General features: G+C 36.5%; 1 protein-coding gene across 2 annotated transcripts in view; it reads left to right on the top strand.

The window, feature by feature from the left end:
- Positions 1 to 21126, top strand: part of SNX6 (sorting nexin 6) — a 62071-nt gene that overhangs the window by 30944 nt on the left and 10001 nt on the right. For both annotated transcript variants that reach the window (XM_049899235.1, XM_049899237.1), the window contains exons 9-11: positions 12332 to 12407; positions 14006 to 14045; positions 18071 to 18157. In XM_049899235.1, coding sequence (XP_049755192.1) covers positions 12332 to 12407; positions 14006 to 14045; positions 18071 to 18157 — 203 coding nt within the window. The remainder of the gene's footprint in view (positions 1 to 12331; positions 12408 to 14005; positions 14046 to 18070; positions 18158 to 21126) is intronic.

Here is a 21126-nt window from a genome sequence, read left to right as displayed (position 1 = left end):
AGATGGTATATATAAGCCCACCGACTTTGTTCTTATCTTTATCAATGTTATTTTGGTCACTCTAGGTGCTTTACATTTTTATATGAATTTTTTAATCAGCTTGTCACTTTCTTCAAAAGCACCTGCTGAGATTTTGATGGGAATTGTGTAGAATCTATAGGTCAGTTTGGGGAGAATTGATATCTTAACAGTATTGGTGTGTCGCCACATTTAGTTAGGTCTTCTTTAATTTCTCTTGGCAATGTTTTGTAGTTGCCAGCATACAGGTCTTGTACATCTTTAATCAGATTTATCCCTAATTATATCTTGGTTTTTTTGATGCTGTTGTAAATAGTGTGTTTTTTACATTTCGATTTCCAGTTATTCTTTGCTAATATGTAGAGGTACAGTGTATTTTTGAATGTAACTCTTAATGTATTGCAACCTTGCTAAATAAACTCATTTATTAGTTCTAGTAACTATTTTGTAGATTCCTTAGTATTTTCTACATAGATAATTATGTCCTCTCTCAATAAAGACAGTTACAGTTCTTCCTTTCCAGTTTAAATGCCATTTGTTTCTTTTTCTTGCCCCACTGCACTAGCAGCTAGACCCCACCTAGTACAATATTGAACGAAAGTGGTGAGGGTAGACATCCTTACCTTCTTTCTTATCTTGTGGGGAAAGCATTCAGTCTTAAGGTTAATTATGCTATTAGGTGTAGGTTTTTCCTAAATGCCTTTTAACAGGTTGAGAAAATTCTCTTAAATTCCTAGTTTTCTGAGAGTTTTTTTTTTTTTTTGTAAATCAGGAGCAAATGTTTGAATTGCAGCAAATTAAATGCAGAACCAGATATAAGAATTCAGCAATCTTCTGTTACCCAGACACTAAACAGATTTGCAGAAGTTTGTCATTCTGCTCGCTAATTAAAAAAAAAAATTATGTATATAGTTATTTTTCATTTTAAAATGCTTTTTATATTAATATATAATTTTAGTACTGCTATTTTTAATGAATTAATATTTTAAAATTTTCTCAGTTTTACTTTTTTTTTAATAATTTTTATTCTGCTTTAAGTGAAAGTTTACAAATCAAGTCAGTCTCTCACATAAAAACCCATACACACCTTGCTACACACTCCCAATTACTCCCCTAATGAAACAGCCTGCTCTCTCCGTCCACTCTCTCTTTTCGTGTCCTTTTCGGCAGCTGCTAACCTCCTCCACCCTCTCATCTCCCCTCCAGGCAGGAGATGCCAACATAGTCCCAAGTGTCCACCTGATCCAAGAAGTTCACTCCTCACCAGCATCCCTCTCCAACCCATTGTCCAGTCCAATCCAAATGTCTGAAGAGTTGCATTCGGGAATGGTTCCTGTCGTGGGGCAACAGAAGGTCTGGGGGCCATGACCACCAGGGTCCTTCCAGTCTCAGTCAGACCATTAAATCTGGTCTTATGAGAATTTGGGGTCTGCATCCCACTGCTCTCCTGCTTCCTCAGGGGTTCTCTGTTGTGTTCCCTGTCAGGGCAGCCATCGGTTGTAGCCAGGGACCATCTAGTTCTTCTGGTCTCAGGATGATGTATTCGCCGGTTCACGTGGCCCTTTCTGTCTCTTGGGCTTGTAATCACCTGTGTCCTTGGTGTTCTTCGTTCCCCTTTGATCCAGGTGGGTCGAGACCAGTTGATGCATCTTAGATGGCTGCTTGCTAGCATTTAAGACTCCAGACACCACTCATCAAAATCGGATGTAGAATGTTTTCTTAATAGCTTTTATTATGCCAATTGACTTAGATGTCCCCTGAAACCATGGTCCCCAGACCCCTGCCCCTGCTATGCTGGGCTTCGAAGCATTCAGTTTATTCAGGAAACTTCTTTGCTTTTGGTTTAGTCCAACTGTGCTGACCTCCTCTGTATCGTGTACTGTTTTTCCCTTCACCTAAAGTAGTTCTTATCTACTATCTAATTAGTAATAACCCCTCTCCTACCCTCCCTCCCTCCCCCCTCTCATAACCACAAAAGAATGTTTTCTTCTCAGTTTAAACTATTTCTCAAGTTCTTATAATAGTGGTCTTATACGATATTTGTCCTTTGGCAACTGACTAATTTCACCCAGCATAATGCCTTCCAGGTTCCTCCATGTTATGAAATGTTTCACAGATTCCTCACTGTACTTTATCGATGCATAGTATTCCATTGTGTGAATATACCTTAATTTATTTATCCATTCATCCGTTGATGGGCACCTTGTTGCTTCTGTGTTTTTGCTATTGTAAACAGTGCTGCAGTAAACATGGGTGTGCATGTATCTGTTTATGTAAAGGCTCTTATTTTGGAAGGATATATTCCAAGGAGTGGGATTTCTGGATCGTATGGTAGTTCTATTTCTAACTTTTTAAAGAAGCACCAAATCGATTTCCAAAGTGGTTGTACCATTTGACATTCCTACCAGCAGTGTAGAAGTGTTCCAATCTCTCCACAGCCTCTCCAACATTTATTATTTTGTGTTTTTTGCATTAATGCCAGCCTCGTTGGAGCGAGATGAAATCTCATTGTAGTTTTGATCTGCATTTCTCTAATGGCTAATGATCGTGAATGTTTCCTCATATATCTGTTAGCTACCTGAATGTCTTCTTTAGTGAAGTGTCTGTTCATATCTTTTGCCCATTTTTTAATTGGGTTATTTGTCTTTTTGCAGGTGAGTTTTTGCAGTACCATGTAGATTTTAGAGATCAGGCGCTGATCAGAAATGTCATAGCTAAAAACTTCTTCCCAGTCTGTAGGTAGTCTTTTTACTCTTTTGGTGAAGTCTTTGGATGAGCATAAGTGTTTGATTTTTAGGAGCTCCCAGTTATCTAGTTTTTCTTCTACATTCTTTATAATGTTTTCTATACTGTTTATGCCATGTATTAGGGCTCCTAACGTTGTCCCTATTTTTTCTTCCATGATCTTTATCGTTTTAGATTTTATATTTAGGTCTTTGATCCATTTTGAGTTAGTTTTTGTGCATGGAGTGAGGTATGGGCCTTGTGTCATTTTTTTTGCAGGTGGATATCCAGTTATGCCAGCACCATTTGTTAAAAAGAGTGTCTTTTCCCCATTTAACGGTTTTGGGGCCTTTGTCAAATATCAGCTGCTCATATGTGGATGGATTTATGTCTGGATTCTCAATTCTGTTCCATTGGTCCATGTATCTGTTGTTGTACCAGTACCAGGCTGTTTTGACTACTGTGGCGGTATAATAGGTTCTAAAATCAGGTAAAGTAAGGCCTCCCACTTTGTTCTTCTTTTTCGGTAATGCCTTATTTATCCGAGGCCTCTTTCCCTTCCATATGAAATTGGTGATTTGTTTCTCTATCTCATTAAAGAATGTCCTTGGGATTTGGATCGGACTTGCATTAAATGTATTAGATCACTTTTGGTAGAATAGACATTTTTATAATGTTAAGTCTTCCTGTCCACGAGCAAGGTATGTTCTTCCACTTGCGTAAGTCTCTTGGTTTCTTGCAGAAGTGTACTGTAGTTTTCTTTGTATAAGTCTTTTACATCTCTGGTAAGATTTATTCCTAAGTATTTTATCTTCTTGGGGGCTACTGTAAATGTCATTGATTTGGTGATTTCCTCTTCGACGTTCTTTTTGTTGGTATAGAGAAATCCAACTGATTTTTGTATGTTTATCTTGTATCCCGATACTCTGCTGAACTCTTCTGATACTCTGCTGAACTCTTCCATTAGTTTCAGTAGTTTTCTGGAGGATTCCTTAGGGTTTTTTGTGTATAAGATCACGTCATCTACAATTAGAGATACTTTGACTTCTTCCTTGCCAATCTGGATGCCCTTTCTTTATCTAGCCTCATTGCTCTGGCTAGGACTTCCAGCACAATGTTGAATAAGAGTGGTGATAACGGGCATCCTTGTCTGGTTCCCGATCTCAATGGGAGTGTTTTCAGGCTCTCTCCATTTGGGGTGATGTTGGCTTTGTATAAATGCCCTTTATTATGCTGAGAAATTTTCCTTCTATTCCTATTTTGCTGAGAGTTTTTATCATGAATGAATATTTAACCTTGTCAGATGCCTTTTCTGCATCAATTGATAAAATCATGTGATTCTTGTCTTTTGTTTTATTTATGTGGTGGATTACATTAATTGTTTTTCTAATGTTGAACCATCTCTGCATACCTGGTATGAATCCCATTTTGTCATGGTGAATTATTTTTTTGATATGTTGTTAGATTCTATTGCTTAGAATTTTGTTGAGGATTTTTGCGTCTACATTCGTGAGGGATATAGGTCTATAATTTTCTTTTCTTGTGGTGTCTTTACCTGGTTTTGGTATCAGGGATATGGTGGCTTCATAGAATGAGTTTGGTAGTATTCTATCCTTTTCTATGCTCTGAAATACCTTTAGTAGTAGTGGTGTTAACTTTTCTGAAAGTTTGGTAGAACTCTGCAGTGAAGCCATCTGGACCAGGGCTTTTTTTTGTTGGTAGTTTTTTGATTACCTTTTCAATCTCTTCTTTTGTTATGTGTCTATTTAGTTGTTCTACTGCTGTTTGTGTTAGTTTAGGTGGGTAGTGTGTTTCTAGGAATTCATCCATTTCTTCTAGGTTTTGAAATTTGAGTATAATTTTTCGTAGTAATCTGATATGATTCTTTTAATTTCAGTTGGGTCTGTTGTAATATCGCCCATCTCATTTCTTGTTTGGGTTACTTGCTTCCTCTCCTGTTTTTCTTTTGTCAGGCCAATGGTTTATCAGTTTTGTTGAGTTTTTCAAAAAACCAGCTTTTGGTCTTGTTAATTCTTTCAATTGTTTTTCTGTTTTCTATTTCATTTAGTTCAGCTCTTATTTTTATTATTTGTTTTCTTCAGGTGCCTGTGGGTTTCTTTTATTGCCCTCTATTTGTTCAAGTTGTAAGGATAATTCTTTGATTTGGGCCCTTTCTTCTTTTTGGATGTGTGTGTTTATTGATATAAATTGGCCTCTGAGCACCACTTTTGCTGTGTCCCAAAGGTTCTGATAGGAAGTGTTTTCCTTCTCATTGGATTCTCTGAATTTTTTTATTCCCTCCTTAATGTCTTCTATAATCAGTCTTTTTTGAGCAGGGTATTATTCAGTTTCCAAGTGTTTGATTTCTTTTCCCTGCTTTTCCTGTTACTGATTTCCACTTTTATGGCCTTCTGGTCAGAGAAGATGCTTTGTAATATTTCAGTGTTTTAGATTCTGCTAAGGCTTGCTTTATGACCTAATATGTGGTCTATTCTAGAGAGTGTTGCATGTGCACTAGAAAAGAAAGTATAGTTGGTTGCTGTTGGGTGGAGCGTTGTGTATATGTCTACGAGGTCAAGTTCGTTGATTGTGGCATTTAGATCTTCCGTGTCTTTATTGAGATTCTTTCTGGATGTCCTGTCCTTCACTAAAAGTGGTGTGTTGAAGTCTCCTGCTATTATTGTGGAGCTGTCTATCTCACTTTTCGATGCTGATAGAGTTTATGTATCTTGCAGCCCTGTCATTGGGTGCATAAATATTTAATATGGTTATATCTTCTTGGTGTAATCATTATATAGTGTCCTTCCTTATCCTTTCTGATGGATTTAACTTTAAAGTCTATTTTGTCAGAAATTAATATTGCCACTCCTGGTCTTTTATGATTGTTGTTTTTTTCCATCCTTTGAGTTTTAGTTTGTTTGTGACTCTAAGCGTAAGGTGTGTCTCTTGTAGGCAGCATATAGACGGATCTTGTTTTTTAATCCATTCTGCCACTCTGTCTCTTTATTGGTACATTTAGTCCATTTACATTCTAGGTGATTATGGATAGGTATGAATTTAGTGCTATCATTTTGATGTCTTTGTGTGTTGACAGTTTCTTTTTCCCACTTGATTTTATGTGCTGAATAAATTTTCTTTATATATTGTCCTTTCCTCATATTTGTTTTTGTCGATTTGTTTCTGCTGAGTCTGTATTTTTCCCTTGTATTTTATTTTGATGATTAGGATAGTTTGTCTCCTTTGTGGTTACCTTATTATTTACCCCTATTTTTCTAAATTTAAAACTAATGTTTATTTCTTTGTATTACTGTATCTTCCTTTCCATATGGAAGATGTATGATTACATTTCTTAGTTCCTCTTTATTATTTTAGTGTCGTCTTCTTTTATATAATAACATCACCGTTACCCTGTGTTGGGCTTTTTTTTTTTTTTTTAATCTTGCTTTTTTTTTTTGGATTTTCCTGTCCTGGTTGACTTCTGGTTGCTCTGCCCAGTGTTCTAGTCTTGGGTTGATACCTGATATTATTGATTTTCTAACCAAAGAACTCCCTTTAGCATTTCTTGTAGTTCTGGTTTGGTTTTTACGAATTCCCTCAACTTGTGTTTATCTGGAAATTTCTTAATTTCACCTTCATATTTAAGAGACAGCTTTGCTGGATATATGATTCTTGGCAGGCAGTTTTTTCCTTCAATTTTTAAAATAGGTCATTCCATTGCCTTCTTGCCTGCATGGTTTCTGCCGAGTAGTCCGAGCTTATTCTTATTGGCTCTCCTTTGTAGGTGACTTTTCTTTTATCCTTCGCTGCTCTTATAATTATCTCTTTATCTTTGGTTTTCGGAAGCTTGATTATAATGTGTCTTGGTGACTTTCTTTTAAGATCTGCCTTATGTGGAGTTCGATGAGCATCTTGGATAGATACCTTCTCATCTTTCACAATATCAGGGAAGTTTTCTGTGAACAAATCCTCAACAATTTTCTCTGTATTTTCTGTTAGCCCTCCCTGTTCTGGTACTCCAGTCACTCGTAGGTTATTTCTCTTGATAGAGTCCTACATGATTCTTAAGGTTTCTTCATTTTTTTTAATTCTTTTATCTGATTTTTCTTCAAATATATTAGTGCCAAGTGATTTGTCTTCGAGTTCATAAATTTTAGCTTCTACTTGCTCAATTCTGCTCCTCTGACTTTCTATTGGGTTGTCTAATTCTGTAATTTTATTGTTAATCTTCTGAATTTCTGATTGCTGTCTGTGGATTTTTCCAACTTGTTAAACTTTTCATTATGTTCCTGAATAATTTCTTCAGTTACTTTATCTGTGTGTTCCTTGGCTTGTTTTGCATATTGCCTCATTTCCTTCCTGATGTCTTGAAGGGTTCTGTATATTAAACTTTTGTATTCTGCATCTGGTAATTCCAGGAATGCGCTTTGATCTAAAAGATCCCTGTATTCTTTGTTTTGAGAGCCTGTTGAGGTGATCATTGCCTGTTTCTTTATGTGACTTGATAGTGACTGTTTTCTCTGAGCCATCTATAAGTTATTGTATTAGTTCATGCTTGCTTACTGTGTCGTAGCTGCTTGCTTTGTTTTGTTTTGGTATACCCTTATGGGTTGCTTGAGTGAGCTAGCTTGATTATTTTTGCCTTACGCATATCAGTCTAGGAGTCCATCCAGTTTTCTTGTATGAATTCAGCTCAGGTTTCCATGTAGCTGATATCAACTGTGTGGTACAGGCTCTGTCCTCCAGTCTTAGAGGGGCGGGGTGATTGGCGTGTATACCGGTATCTGATTACAGAAGGGGGTCATGCTCTGAACAAGGCAGGGGGCTGAGAACCAACCCCCAAGTGTCTCTGAGGAAAATGCATCTGTGTTCCCTAGAGCATGCTGGTGGGTGGGTTCTGCAGAGGGACCATGGGCACTCAAAGTTTTTGTTGTAAGGACTGGGAAGTACCAGTTTTCTTTGGGCCCCTGTCGCAGGTGGCTGGGTGACCTGAGTGGAGCTACCAGTCCTTAGGTCCCTGTTGTGGGTAGGTGAGGATCTTGTTTAATAGGCAAAGCAATGTCAAACGTCAAACACCCACCTCCACCGCACAGCTGAAATGGTTGGAGTTTGCCAACAAGGGCCTATTGTCCCGAAATAGGCCCACACAGGTCCATGCAGAAGGGAAAGGTGCTCAAGGTCCACAGACGGTTTATGCCTGGACAGGAGCCACTTCTGTCCTGAGCTCCCCCAGTTAATGGAGCTAGCAAATTATCTTTTCCCCCCAGTTGCAAATTTTTTCCTTCCCCATGGTTGGGAGGATGGCTCCAGGTGCTCACCAGGGTCTATCTCAGGCCCAGGGATTCAGCCGCTGAACCCGGCTTGGGGTGGGGGGGGGCATGGTAAAGTATACACAAGTACTTAGCTTTTGCCGAGAGCACGCTGTTCTCCTCAGGTTCCGGAGGTGTGAGTGGGCTGTGTGGCTGGCTGCTTCTCCCTAAGGAAACAGTGGCTGAATGCTAGTACCAGCCTGCTGCCACCGCCGCTGCCACGCCGGGAATGGTGCCTGAGGGCTCCCCGCGATTCAGGCCCGGTAACTCCTCTCCACTTCTGAACAGCCTCTTCCTCCCCCTGCCCCTCAGATCGTTGTCTAAGCTTGCCTTTGACACTCAGTGCACCCAGCTTGTCACAAATATACTCGTTTCACTTGTTTTTTTGGGTCTTTGTTGTAAAGAGGGCTCAACGGAAGCGTGTTTATTCCCCAATCTTGGCTCCGCCCCCTCAGTGTTACTTTTTAATACTATGAGTATTGATAGATAAAACCCACCTAAACAAAAAGCTCTTTAGGGTCCTCAGCGGTTTTTAAGAATGTAAAGGGGCATACGACCAAAAAGCTTGAGAATCTCTGATATGAAAACAAGTCAGTAGGTACTGTACTAGAAGTATTAAGCTCCATTTTGTGGTATGGTTACGTGCCGTAATAGAAAGGAATTAAAGAAGCCTTTGGGCAGGTAACTTCTGTTTTTTGTGTCATCTTTGGGAAGGGTTAAGAACTATTTTTACGTTTTGTATCTTAGTGATTTGTAGATTTTTTTTAATGTAATAGTTTATACCTGTCTGTTCTACCATCAAGAAATATAGGGTAAAAATGTGAGAAACTTGGATTCCTCCTGAATTCATTACTGATTTGCTTTAGAGCCTTGGGCAAGTCACATAATTGGTCTTGTATTATTTTTCTTGTTTAGAAAATGACACTGAGGATAAAATATCTCATACATTTAATCCTCTGTTGAGAAAAACTTAGTAAATATGACATGATACATACTAGTGTTGATTGTAATATTAGGAATTGTGCAGTGAAGTGCCCTTAAGTTTCAATTTGGTTTAAAATGGAGTCCTCCTATATGTCTTTTTTTTGTAGAAAGATAAATCTTTTGTGTGTACTTTAGATGAGCGTTTACAGCTCAAGTTAATTTCTCATGCAAAAATTTATACACATACTGTTTTGTGACATTAGTTGCAATCCGCACAGTGTGACAGCACACTCCACCTTTCTACCCCGGGTTCCCTGTATCCATTCGATCAGTTCCTGTCCCTTCCTACCTTCTCATCTTGCCTCCAGACAGGAGCCTCCCATTTGGTCTTGTGTATCTGATTGAACTTAGAAACACATTCCTACCGTGTATTTGTTTTTGTTTTATAGTCCTGTTCTAATCTTTGAAGAGTGGGCTTTGGGAATGGTTTCAGTTCTGGGTTAACAGAGTAGAGTGTTCAGGGGCCATAGTTTCAGGAGTTCCTCCAGTCTCTGTCAAACCACTGAGTCTGGACTTTTTATGTGAATTTGAGTTCTGCTCCATACTTTTTTTCCTGTTCTTTCTGGGACTCTCTGTTGTGTTCCCTCTCAGGGTGGTCAAATAAAGATTTTTTTTTAATAATATTTTATTTACTTATTTATTAATTTTTTAATTGTACTTTAGGTAAAGGTTTACAGAACAAACTAGCTTCTCATTAAACAGTTAGTACACATGTTGTTTTGTGACATTGGTTACCAACCCCATGAAATGTCAACACTCTCCCTTCTTGACCTTGGGCTCCCTATTACCAGCTTTCCTGTCACCTCCTGCCTTCTAGTCCTTGCCACTTTTAGTCTTTTTTTTATGGACCTGTCTAATCTTTGGCTGAAGGGAGAACCTCAGGAGTGACTTCATTACTGAGCTAAAAGGGTGTCTGGGGACCATACTCTGGAGGTTTCTCCAGTCTCTGTCAGGCCAGTAAGTCTGGCCTATTTTTTGTGTATTACTTAATTTCTTAAAAACATTTTAGTTATAAAATTGTTATGTTATTAGCAAGCCTGCTATTTGCCAGTCATTGTGTTAGGCATGGTGTGATTTCAAAATGAAGGAAATAAAGTCTTTGTCTTTAAGGAATTAATAATTTTGCAGGGGAGATAAACAGGAAGACCAGAAAATTAAAATAACCTTGTAATAAATCCTATGACAGTGTGTATTTTTATGCAATGGGAACAGAGACTACGAAGGTAGAGAACCATCTGTTAAGAACACTGAAGAAAATATTAGTGATTCTTATTCTATTGGCCAAATGCAATGCTGCTTTAAGAAAGGTGATAGTAAACCTATTTTAAACCTATTTTACAAAACAAAAATTATAAAGTAGAAACTATTTTTTCATAATAAAGGAACTTACCCTGGATTACAAAAAACTAAGCTTTTCAGCGTTGCTCTGAGTTCTCTCATGTAAAATCAGAGCAGTCTGTGTATTTTCCATAATCACATAATGATGTAACAGCTAAAGAAGATTATTTTATAAAGCCAGATATTAGAATCCAGGAATTCCTTGTGCTAAAAAGTAACTTCTGGGTCAATTTAAACATAAAATATTAATGTGTTCCACGTTAAACATAAAAATCATTTTGATTCCTGGTTTTGAATCAGTTGCAACCTTCAGGTGACTTTTAAGTATTACTAGTTTTTTGATTAAACTCTTAGGCTAAGATGATAGTGAAGAGTTACATATAGAAGTTACCTTTCAGAGTCTGAAGTTTGTACTCAGAGTTTCTCTGTACAAGATTCAGAATGGATCTGCTTTGGGTAACAATAAGTAATAGAGTCACTAAGTGTCAGCCTTATCGGTTAAATGTAATTTTGTGCAACTTAAGTGTAATATAAGAAGTACTGTTTTATTAGGGAATAAATAAAAATATTACTAGTGTAAGTGGGAATTTGGATACAAAGTAGATGTGTCTTGGATTTCATTAATTAATAATATCAAACATTTATATAGCATTGTATGCTTGTGATGTGTTGGCACATAATAACATTAACTTATTTAATTCTCTAAATAAGTAAATATGAAGTGGGTGCCATTATTATCACCATTTCCAGAGGAAGAAGCTGAGGCACAGCAAGGTTAAGTAATATACCTTAGCTAAGTCATAAAGCTGGTTAAATTGGGAAGCCAGAATTGGACCCCAGGCACTCTGGTTCCAGGTCCATGCTCTTACCATTGCTCTATACTATTCTTTTTCTGAAACTACTAGAAGCATCCATTATAGTCTCCTCTTAACAAGTATGTTGTCCTGTGAAGTGAACCCTACGCTCACATGGTGTGCTGAACTTCTGTGTTTTGCCTCCTCGCACCTACAGGCAACGGTGCCACCGTTCATCTAGCTTCCCAAGCTCCATAATTGCTCCCGGTACCTCAGGTCTACTGTTCCTAAAACCCACGTATTATACCTCTCTGTTCCCACTTTTTTGCTGTCTTGATCCTGACCTTTAGTATTTGTGACCAGATTATTGCAGTAGTTTCCTGGTTGGTCACTATGCCTTCTGTGTCTCTTCACTTCTAATCTTTGCTCCAGGCGGTAGAGGTTTTTTTGTTTTGTTGATTATGACACTACTGTGATTGAAAAGGAGCCCTGATGAGGCAGTGGGTAAAGCGATCGACTGCTAACCAAAAGGTCAGCAGTTCAAAACCACCAGTGGCTCTGTGGGAGAAGAACATGGCAGTCTGCTTTTTAAAATATTTATAGCCTTAGAAACTCTGTGGGGTTGCTGTGAGTCAAAATCAATCTGGTGGTAGTGGGTTTTTATTTTTGATATGATTGAAAAATGTTTATTAATACGTATTACCACAAGACCAAATCCAAATATCCTGGCTTACAAGACCCTTCTTTCTGAAGATGGTTCCAATTTATTTTTCCATCTCTGACTCCATCCACTACTCTATAGTCCCACAGTCCCAGGAGGCTCTCTGAATATATTACATTCTTAACGTACTCTTGGCCTTTACCCATGTTCCTTTTCCAAGTTGTTCTCCCTTCTACTTTGCTTGGTAAAGATTGACTCATTCTACAAGCCACAACTCATTTCATAGCTTCTGTAGATCTTTCCCTGACTTAATCAGATGGAATCATCTCTTCTCCCTGCTCTGAAAGCAGTATCTACTTCTAGTATAATATTTATCATATTGAATTATAGTTGTTTGTATCATTTTCCTTCACATATTACACATTGTTGTTTGGCAGGTAGGTGCTCATTAAGTGTTTTTGATTCAGTGATTAAATATATTAAATCTTTAAAACTTTTCTCCGTAGATGCTGCAGATGATTACAATAGAATTGGTTCTTCATTATATGCTTTAGGAACTCAGGATTCTACAGATATATGCAAGTAAGAATTTTGATTAAAAGCATTAAATGAGAAAATTTCTGTTGGCGGTCTGGGAACACGTAATACTTCTGACTTAGGTCGGCATTTTGCAATGATTTTGTCCAAAAAACACATTGATAATAAGGAGCTTTGTCATAAACGTGGGTTGGTGTCCTTTTTTTCCCTTCCCTTTTCTCTCCTGTATGTTTAAATCTGAGGAATAAAATAAATTTTAATATATAATTTTGCAGTGTTTCATATGATGAAAATGGTCTGATTTGAGTGCGTGAAAAGAGAGAATTTATATCATAGGTTTTGAAAATTTATCATAAATAAGCAATGCTCATTTGTAATTAGAATATATATGTATGTATTTTATTGGAAGCCAAATTGACTTTTAAAGTAAAACTAGGCTAGAGGTTTACACTTCTGAAGAGGCTGACTGTTGTAGATTTTACAGTAAAGTGAGTATTAAGCAGTCCTAGGGCGCGACTGGGTAGGGAAAGTGTTAAGCATGTTAGTGTAGAAAAGCTCTCTGGAAGTTTGCTTACACAGCTGCCCTTTATTTACTTTATGCTAGTTTTTCATTTTAATTTTAATGTAGTCGTAGTTAAGTTGATTTTAGTTGCTCATGTAGTATTGTTTAAACCCAACTCTTCCTTAGAAAATATTTCAAATTTATTTAAAAATGTTTTTTAAGTGGGAAAGCTGTTTTCATACTCCGTGCCTTTCTTCAAACCACATCCTTGAACTTTCCTCTAGTATATCCTCTAGGTAGAAATTTAAGATCCAAGCTTTTGAGCAAAGCACGGTACCATCGCTCACACTAATTACCATACTGCCTTCCCAAATAGTTCATAGTCTTTGATACGAAGATAAAACTCAGTCTTGTCATGTGTTAGCTAACCTGTCAAAGCAGGTTCTTTTCAAGAAAGGAAAGTTCATAAACTTGTATTTTTGCTTTCAATTATAATACCCTTTATAATTACATATTTTACAGATTATCCCTTAAGAGTTAGCATTAGGATTTTTTAATTGGTGCCAGCATTTGGCATATAGGGTATTTAGTTAAAGTGAATTCTGAGGTAGAAATTGGTTATTCGGTAGTTAATATGTTTTTTTTTCCCCCCAAAACAAAGCAGGTCTTTGGAAATGTTAGTATCTGTTGGTAAAAGTTCTTGAAGGGTCTGATAACTATCAGATACTTAAAGAACTGCTCCAACTTCAGTGTTTTCCTTTTAAACAAACCTTTTGTTTCTGAATGTGATTGTTCTGTGCTTCTATAATTATTTTGAAGGTATAGGCTTTATTTAGTATTATACGGCATATTAGTAAAGAATACCAAGATAAATTTTAACATAGGGCTTAATCTGCCATCTTGAAGCAAAATGGGCAGATTTTATGTAATGACAGATTTCATGTAGTCTGTTACATGGATGGAAGTACAAAGAGATTTTTATTGAACTAAGTGAAGTCTGTAGCTAACAAGAGCATTAAATGTTACCGTAATGAGATCAGAATGTTAATTATTAATGTGGTTTAGAGACATGTTCTCTGAACATTTGAAATTAAAAATTATTTCAAAAGTAGCTTCTGATGAAAATATTTTTCCCTTCTAGGTTTTTCCTCAAAGTTTCAGAATTGTTTGATAAAACAAGAGTAAGTACCACTCATTAACATTTAGGAATCTAAATCTCTGTGTGTGGTATTATTTAACTTGTTACATTTGTGTCTCACTTTTTTGAGGAACGTGGGTTAAACTTAGGAGGAAGGGAGAGATTTGGATTCAGTTGAGAGTTTTTCAAGAAATTCCGTTTTTGTTATGGCCTTTTGGTATTTGGTATATGTAAGAGTTTATATCCTCGATCATCAAACATATCCATTTGGAGACTGAGTTTACTTTTATGAAGAATGATCCTCTTCTGGGTTTTTTTTTTTAAAACTAGGAGAAAATCATAGGTTCATTATAACTTTGCCAAAATTGTTTTGCTTTTGATCCTCCATGACACAGTGTTCTAAAATAAGTTGTATAACTGTGAGTCTGGTGTACAACTGCAGAAAGGTTGTACTCATAGTAGTCATTATTTAATATGGACATAGTCTTGATTTTCAGGAACCAGCCCCAGATACAGTAATATTGAACATTTTCATCAGTTGATTGAATAGTGAAAGTGTTTATCAGATGTTTAATGGTACTTGGCTGAGACTGGTGGAGCCTAGTCCAGTGTAGAATTCCAAATCCAGCATGACCTTGCCAGTTGTGAGTGATGTGTAATAAAAGGAAGAAGTCCTTAAAAACATAGGTGTAATACTGGAGACAATATAGTCCGTCATTCTGCTTTTGATATCAGTGAGTGTTTTCTACGAAGATACAGTTGTTTTCCTGTGCATTTACATGAAAAGAATAGGTACCTAAAAACCACTGCTGTGGTTAAATTTTCCTGTGTAACTTTCTGTGCTTCCTTCCCCTCCTCTCCAGAGGTAACCAGTGTTTTGAATTTGGTGTTTATCATCCCCATGCCCTTTTTATACTCTGGTTACATATGTATGTATTCCCAAATGAAGCATTGTGTTATTTGATTTATTTTCAAACTTTATATAAAGTATATCATAGCCTTTAAAAAAAAAAAAAGAATATGGACTGTCACAAAATAACCTTGTTTCAGTTCAGGTTCCTCTGAGACGCAGACATCAAAATGGGATCAGGTGTGCAAGAGATTTATCGGAGGAAACACCTTTGTAAAGAGAAAGAGTAGCAGTAGGCAGGGAGAGCCTTTAGACCTCGATGCAGGCTTGATACCTGGTGGTGGGGCAGGGGAGAGGAATGTGTAGGAAAAGTCTTAGGCTGCAGCAGAGCTCTAAGAAAGTTTCAGCGAGGCCAGTGGGGAGTCCCTAAGCCAGGGTTGCTCGTTAGAGGAGTCCCACATCAGGTAAGAATAGGCTGGCATGTAGTACTACCTCCAGAGCTGTCATTGGTTGGGTGCAGCCTGCCGTGGGGAATGGAAGTTGGAGCATAAACTTGTCATGAACACGGTTGTGGATCCAGAGGGATTGTATTTGAGGATATCAATCAACCATGCTCCTTGCAGCAGTTTATCTTAAAAGAGATCTGGGTGACTCGTTTCCATGACCAAGTCCTTATTTCCTTTAGTGTTTGCGTGTTGTTCTGGTTATTATTGCTGCATAACAAAGCATCCCAAAATCAGTAGCATAAAATAACCATTTCATTATGCTAATGAATTCTTTAGGTCAGGAATTCAGAAAGGATATAGCAGAGATGGCTTGCCTCTGCTCCATGTCTGGAGCCTCAGCTGGGAAGATACAGAGGCGGAGGCCTGGAATCATCTGAAGACTCTTTCACTCCTATGTGTGAGATTGACACTAGGGCTGTCGGCTAGAACACCTTCATGTTGCCTCTCTGTGGAGCTGCTTAAGCTTCTTCACAACATGGTGACTAAGTTCCAAGAGCGAGCAGCCCAAGAGACAGGAAGTAGAGGCTGCTAGTTTCTTAAGGCCATGGCCTGGAAACTAGCACAGCACCACTTCTGCCATATTGGTCAAGCAGTCTTAGAGTCAGGATCCAAGGGGAGAGGACACAGACCCTACTTCTCAATGGAAGGAGAGGAGCCATATTTTAAAACAGCCACACCTTTCTAGCATGTTATCGATTGATTTATCTAAGTTAATTTTGAACAGGTGTGTCTATACTCTTATTTATTTGGTTATGAAGTTTCCTAAGTTTATTTCTCTGTACCAAACTAAACCTACTGTTGTTGAGTTGATTCTAACTCATAGCGACCCCATAGGGTTTCCAGGTCTGTAAATCTCTATGGAAGCAGACTGCCACATTTTTCTCCCGTGGAGCCGCTGGTGGTTTCAAACCACTGACCATCGGTTAGCAGTCCATCACGTTAACCACTGCACCACCAGGGCTCCTTAAAGTAGTAGTTTTAAGGTGCTTCAGGTTTTTTCTAACTTTTTATTGAAATATGCATATAGGAAAGAGCACGTATCAGAAGTGTATATAGCCCAGTGAATCTTTCCATATTAACATACCTGTGTAATCAACACCCAGACCAAGAAATAAAATATTACCAGGAATCCAGACGATGCACATGAACACGCACACGCGCACATACCCCATAGCTGCCTTCTAAGTCTCTATCTCCTACAAGGTAACCACTATCCTAACTTCTAATAGCAGATAATAGTTTTGCTTGCTTTTATACTTTATGTAAATGCACTATGCAGTACATATCCTTTTAATTGGGCTTCATTTACTCAACGTTATATCCATAAGAGTCATCCGCAAAGAGTTCCTTCATTCTCTTTGCTGTATAGTATTCCATTGTAAGAATATACCTAAGTTTATTTTATCTGTTCTACTTTTGGTAGTCATTTGGACAGTTTCTAGTTTGGAGCTCTTTCCAAATAATGCTGCCAAGAACATTCTTGTATATCTTCTGCTGATCATTAAGTGTACATTTCTGTTGTGTGTATGTAACTGTAGGTTTGGTTTGGTTTTTGGTATGTAACTAGTAACTAGGCAGGAAATTGGTGAGTCGGAGGGTATCTGTATGAAAAGCTTAAGTAGGTTCTGCCAAACTGTCTCCCAGAGTAATTATATCAGTTTACACTCCCGCCAGAATGAACGTGAGGTTCAGGTTGCTGCACAAGCTTCCTTTTTTTTTAATTTTAGCCATTCAGGTGGGTGTTTAGTTTAGTTTTTTTTTTTTTTTTTTAACTTTTTATTTCAGTGATAATTTTAGACTTACAGAAAAGTTGCAAGAATATAACAAAGAATTCCTGTACACACTTCACCCAGATTTCCTGAATGCTAACATTGCCCCACATCGCTTAAACTTCTTTTACCCCAAATTTTTCAAATAGTCCATTTTTACTCTGTTCTGTGCATTCTCTTTTTAAAAATAAGAATTATTTTTAATATTACCAGTACTTAACCAGACCTAATAAGACTAACAGTGGTTTCCCTTAATGCCATAAAATATCCAGTATACAGATTTCCCCAGTTGTCTCATAAATGGCTTTTTACAGTGGAGTTTGTTTGAGTCAGGATCCCAGCAAGGTCTACATACTGCCTTTACTTGATATGACGCATCCTTCTTTATCCTTTCTCTCTCCAAATTGAAGAGTTCTCGTTTTTTGTTCTGACGTGACTGCTTCCCATTCCATCCAGCTCAAAATTACCACATCTGTTTATTATCCTTTATGTCTTCAAGCACATTTTTTAATGCTTTGACTAGGTTTTCTAGTTGTCCTCAGCAGGAGGATTGGTTTGAATTACCTAAACTACCATTGCCAGCCTTTATTACTTTAAAATACATATAATTCTATGTGTAGTATCAGTTGCCATTGAAATGAAGAGAGAAAATATGAATGAAGGTGAAAGGTGATATTGAAACTCATTTATAATCAAAAACTTCAATCGAATAGTCCTTACCTAAATTCACTAATCTCATGTGATTTCATCTGTTTTCCTTTTATTTTTTGTCAGAGTTGCAAAGAAAAGTAATGGGATAGTAAGAAGGAAAAGGGGAGGAAACCTAGATAAAATAGGAAGGATATTATAGTTATGTATGATTTTTACCTTTTTTACAATATTAATGAGAACTCTGAGAGAAGAAGTATTCACTGATATCCAATTTTTTGTTTTCCTTTTTCAGAAAATAGAAGCACGAGTGTCTGCTGATGAAGACCTCAAACTTTCTGATCTTTTGAAATATTACTTAAGAGAATCTCAAGCTGCTAAGGTAACTTCATTGTTCACTGTATTTTTAAATGAGCTTTTTTATAAAGAGCCGTCTCTTAGAGATGGATCGACTTAAGATTGTTACAGATGATTTATTGCCTTTTTTTTTTTTTTAGTTTTATTGTGGTAAAAATGTAAGAAAACATTTGTCAATTCAGCATTTTGAGATTTTTTTTCTACTTGCTCCCAACATTTTAATATGAAAAACTTCGAACTTAAAAGAAGTTTACAGTGAATACCAGTATACTAGATTCTCCTAGTATCATTTTACAGTACTTGCTTATTGTATAGCTATCCATTCATTCATCATCATTTTTTGCTGCATCTCAAAGTAAATTATAAACACTACTACACTTTCCTTTAAATACTTCAGTATGCATACCATTAACCAGAGTCCACGATTTCTTTAGTTTTTACTTCTGATGTAAATTTACATACACTGAAATGAAAAATTCTTGAGTCTACAGTTGCTGAAAATTGGCAAATACATACACATGTATAACGCAGTCCTCTGTGAATTTATAGAATATTTGCATGACAACAGAAAGTTTCATCATGCTCATTCCTTGTCAGTCCTTTTCCCATTCTCCAGAGACAATGATTTTAATATTTTTTTAACCAGAAGTTTTTTTTTAACGTGTTCTAAAATTTCATAAAATGGAATCATGCTACTTATATCTTGCTTCTTTCACTCCTAATGTCTCTCAGATTTATCCATGTTATTGCATGTATCAAGAGTTTATATTGATTTCATGTTCGTATTCTGTTATATGAATATATCACAGTTTGTGCGTCCATTCTTCTATTGATGGACACATGGACAATTTAAAGTTTTTGACTTATGAATAAAATTGCTATGAAAATTTTTTCATAAGCCCTCTTGTGAACACATGATTTCATTTCTCTTAGGTAAATACCTAGGAGTAATTCATGTGTCATAGTTTATGCATATGTATAGTGTTACAAGAAACTACCAGAACTTTTTCCAGAGTAGCTGTACCATATTACAGGCTTCTTAAGTATCCAGTCAAGGATACAGAGGCAGTAAAAAAACCTAGAGAACTCACTGCCATGTCTCTTCGAGTCCTGACTTCTCTCTAACCAGTTTGCCTTCTTTTCTCCTCTCTCAGGAGTTTTCTTATGTTCAGTTTATGTATAATGCCCAGAACTTTTGGGTGGAATAGGGAGAAATGTGTCTGTTTCATCTTGTTTAGAATCAGAAGTTAGTTTAATTTTATTTTTTTTATTAGTTAGTTTAATTTTATTTTTTTATTTTTGTAAATATATATATAATACATTCGTCAACTCAACATTTTTTACATGTACAATTCAGTGACACCAATTACATTAATCATGTTGTGCAACCATCACCAGTATCCATTGCCAAGTTTTCCATCACCATTAACAGATGCTTCCTAAACAATGATTCCCCTTTTCTCCCTCCCTCCTGCCCCTGGTAACCACTAGTAAACTTTGGTCTCTGTACATTTGCCTGGTAAAGATATTTCATATAGGTGGGATCATACAATATTTGTTCTTTTGTGATTAACTTGACTTCACTCATTATAATGTTTTCAAGGCTCATCCATGTTGTAGCATGTATCAGGACTGAGTAACATTCCATTGCATATATTTTATTTTTAGGCAATTCAAACGTCCTTTTAAAAGGCTGTCTATGTCTAAGACTAAAAACTCTTAGAAGTACAAAAATTTAAAAAAAATAAAAGCATCTTAAAAACACTGAAAACTTTTGTGGCTCAGATAGTCCAAATTGTTAATTTATGAATTGAGATATTGTATAGAAGAGTTCCATCCAATTAGTGATGCATTGGAATGCAGTTCTTTTATTTCTTATCAAATTGTCAAAAAACCTTTGCAAATAGTGTCTACAGAAGAAAACACAGATATAAGTTGCTGGGACCTTGGATAGGCAAAGTTAGATATGCCACCAAAAACAAACGCAACCAAAGAAAAACAATAAATTGAACGTCATCAAAATTAGAAACTTCTCTGTGTCAGTGTGGAAAGACAACCCACAGAATGGGAGAAAATATTTGCAAATCATAAATCTGGTAAGGGACTAATATCCACATCTAGAATATATGAAAAACTCTTACAACTCAATAAAAAGACAAATAACTCAATTTAAAATAGGCAAAGGATTTAGCAAGGGATTTGAATAGACATTTCTCCAAAGACTTAGAAATGATCAGTAAACACATGAAAAGATGTTTGACATCATTAGCCATCACAGAACACAGAAATGCAGCTCAGAACCACAGTTATATACCATTTCACATCCACTGTGAGTGGATTTAATCAAAAATTACTATAATACTGTAACTTACAATCATATGACAATATAAAACTATAAAAATAACAACTACATAATTACTATTAGAATAAATGTTGGCGAAGATGTAGAGAAATTTGGTAGGAATATAAGATGGTGCAGCACTTTGGAAAACAGTCTGGCAGTTCCTCAGAAGATTAGAGGTATCATCTGATCCAGCATTCCACTCCTAGGTGTATACCCAAAAACTTGTACATGAATGCTCATAGCACCATTATTCATAATAGCCAAAAAATGAAAACAACCCAAATGACCATCAGTGGTGAATAGATAAATAAAATGAGGTATATTCATACTATGAATTTCAGTAATGAAAAGGAATAAAATACTGATTTATGCTACAACATGAATAAATTGAAAACATGCTGAATGAATTATTAAATGGGAACTTAATTTGCTGTGTAAACTTTCACCAAAAACAATACAGTATCATTAAAAAAAAATTAAAACATGTCTAAATTTTTTTAAATACCCAATTAAGAACATTCTTATATTTGTGGTGAACAAGACTGGGCCTAAAAGATTTGGTTATCAGTAGTAAAAAATACCATCGTGTCGCAAACCTGCACCAGTTATGGTGGTTCAACACCTAATTTAAGTCTGTAACGGTCTAATAA

Source organism: Elephas maximus, chromosome 10 (genome assembly GCF_024166365.1).
Source record: "Elephas maximus indicus isolate mEleMax1 chromosome 10, mEleMax1 primary haplotype, whole genome shotgun sequence".
Classification (NCBI taxonomy): Eukaryota; Metazoa; Chordata; class Mammalia; order Proboscidea; family Elephantidae; genus Elephas; species Elephas maximus.
This window is presented reverse-complemented; position numbering and strand designations above follow the sequence as displayed.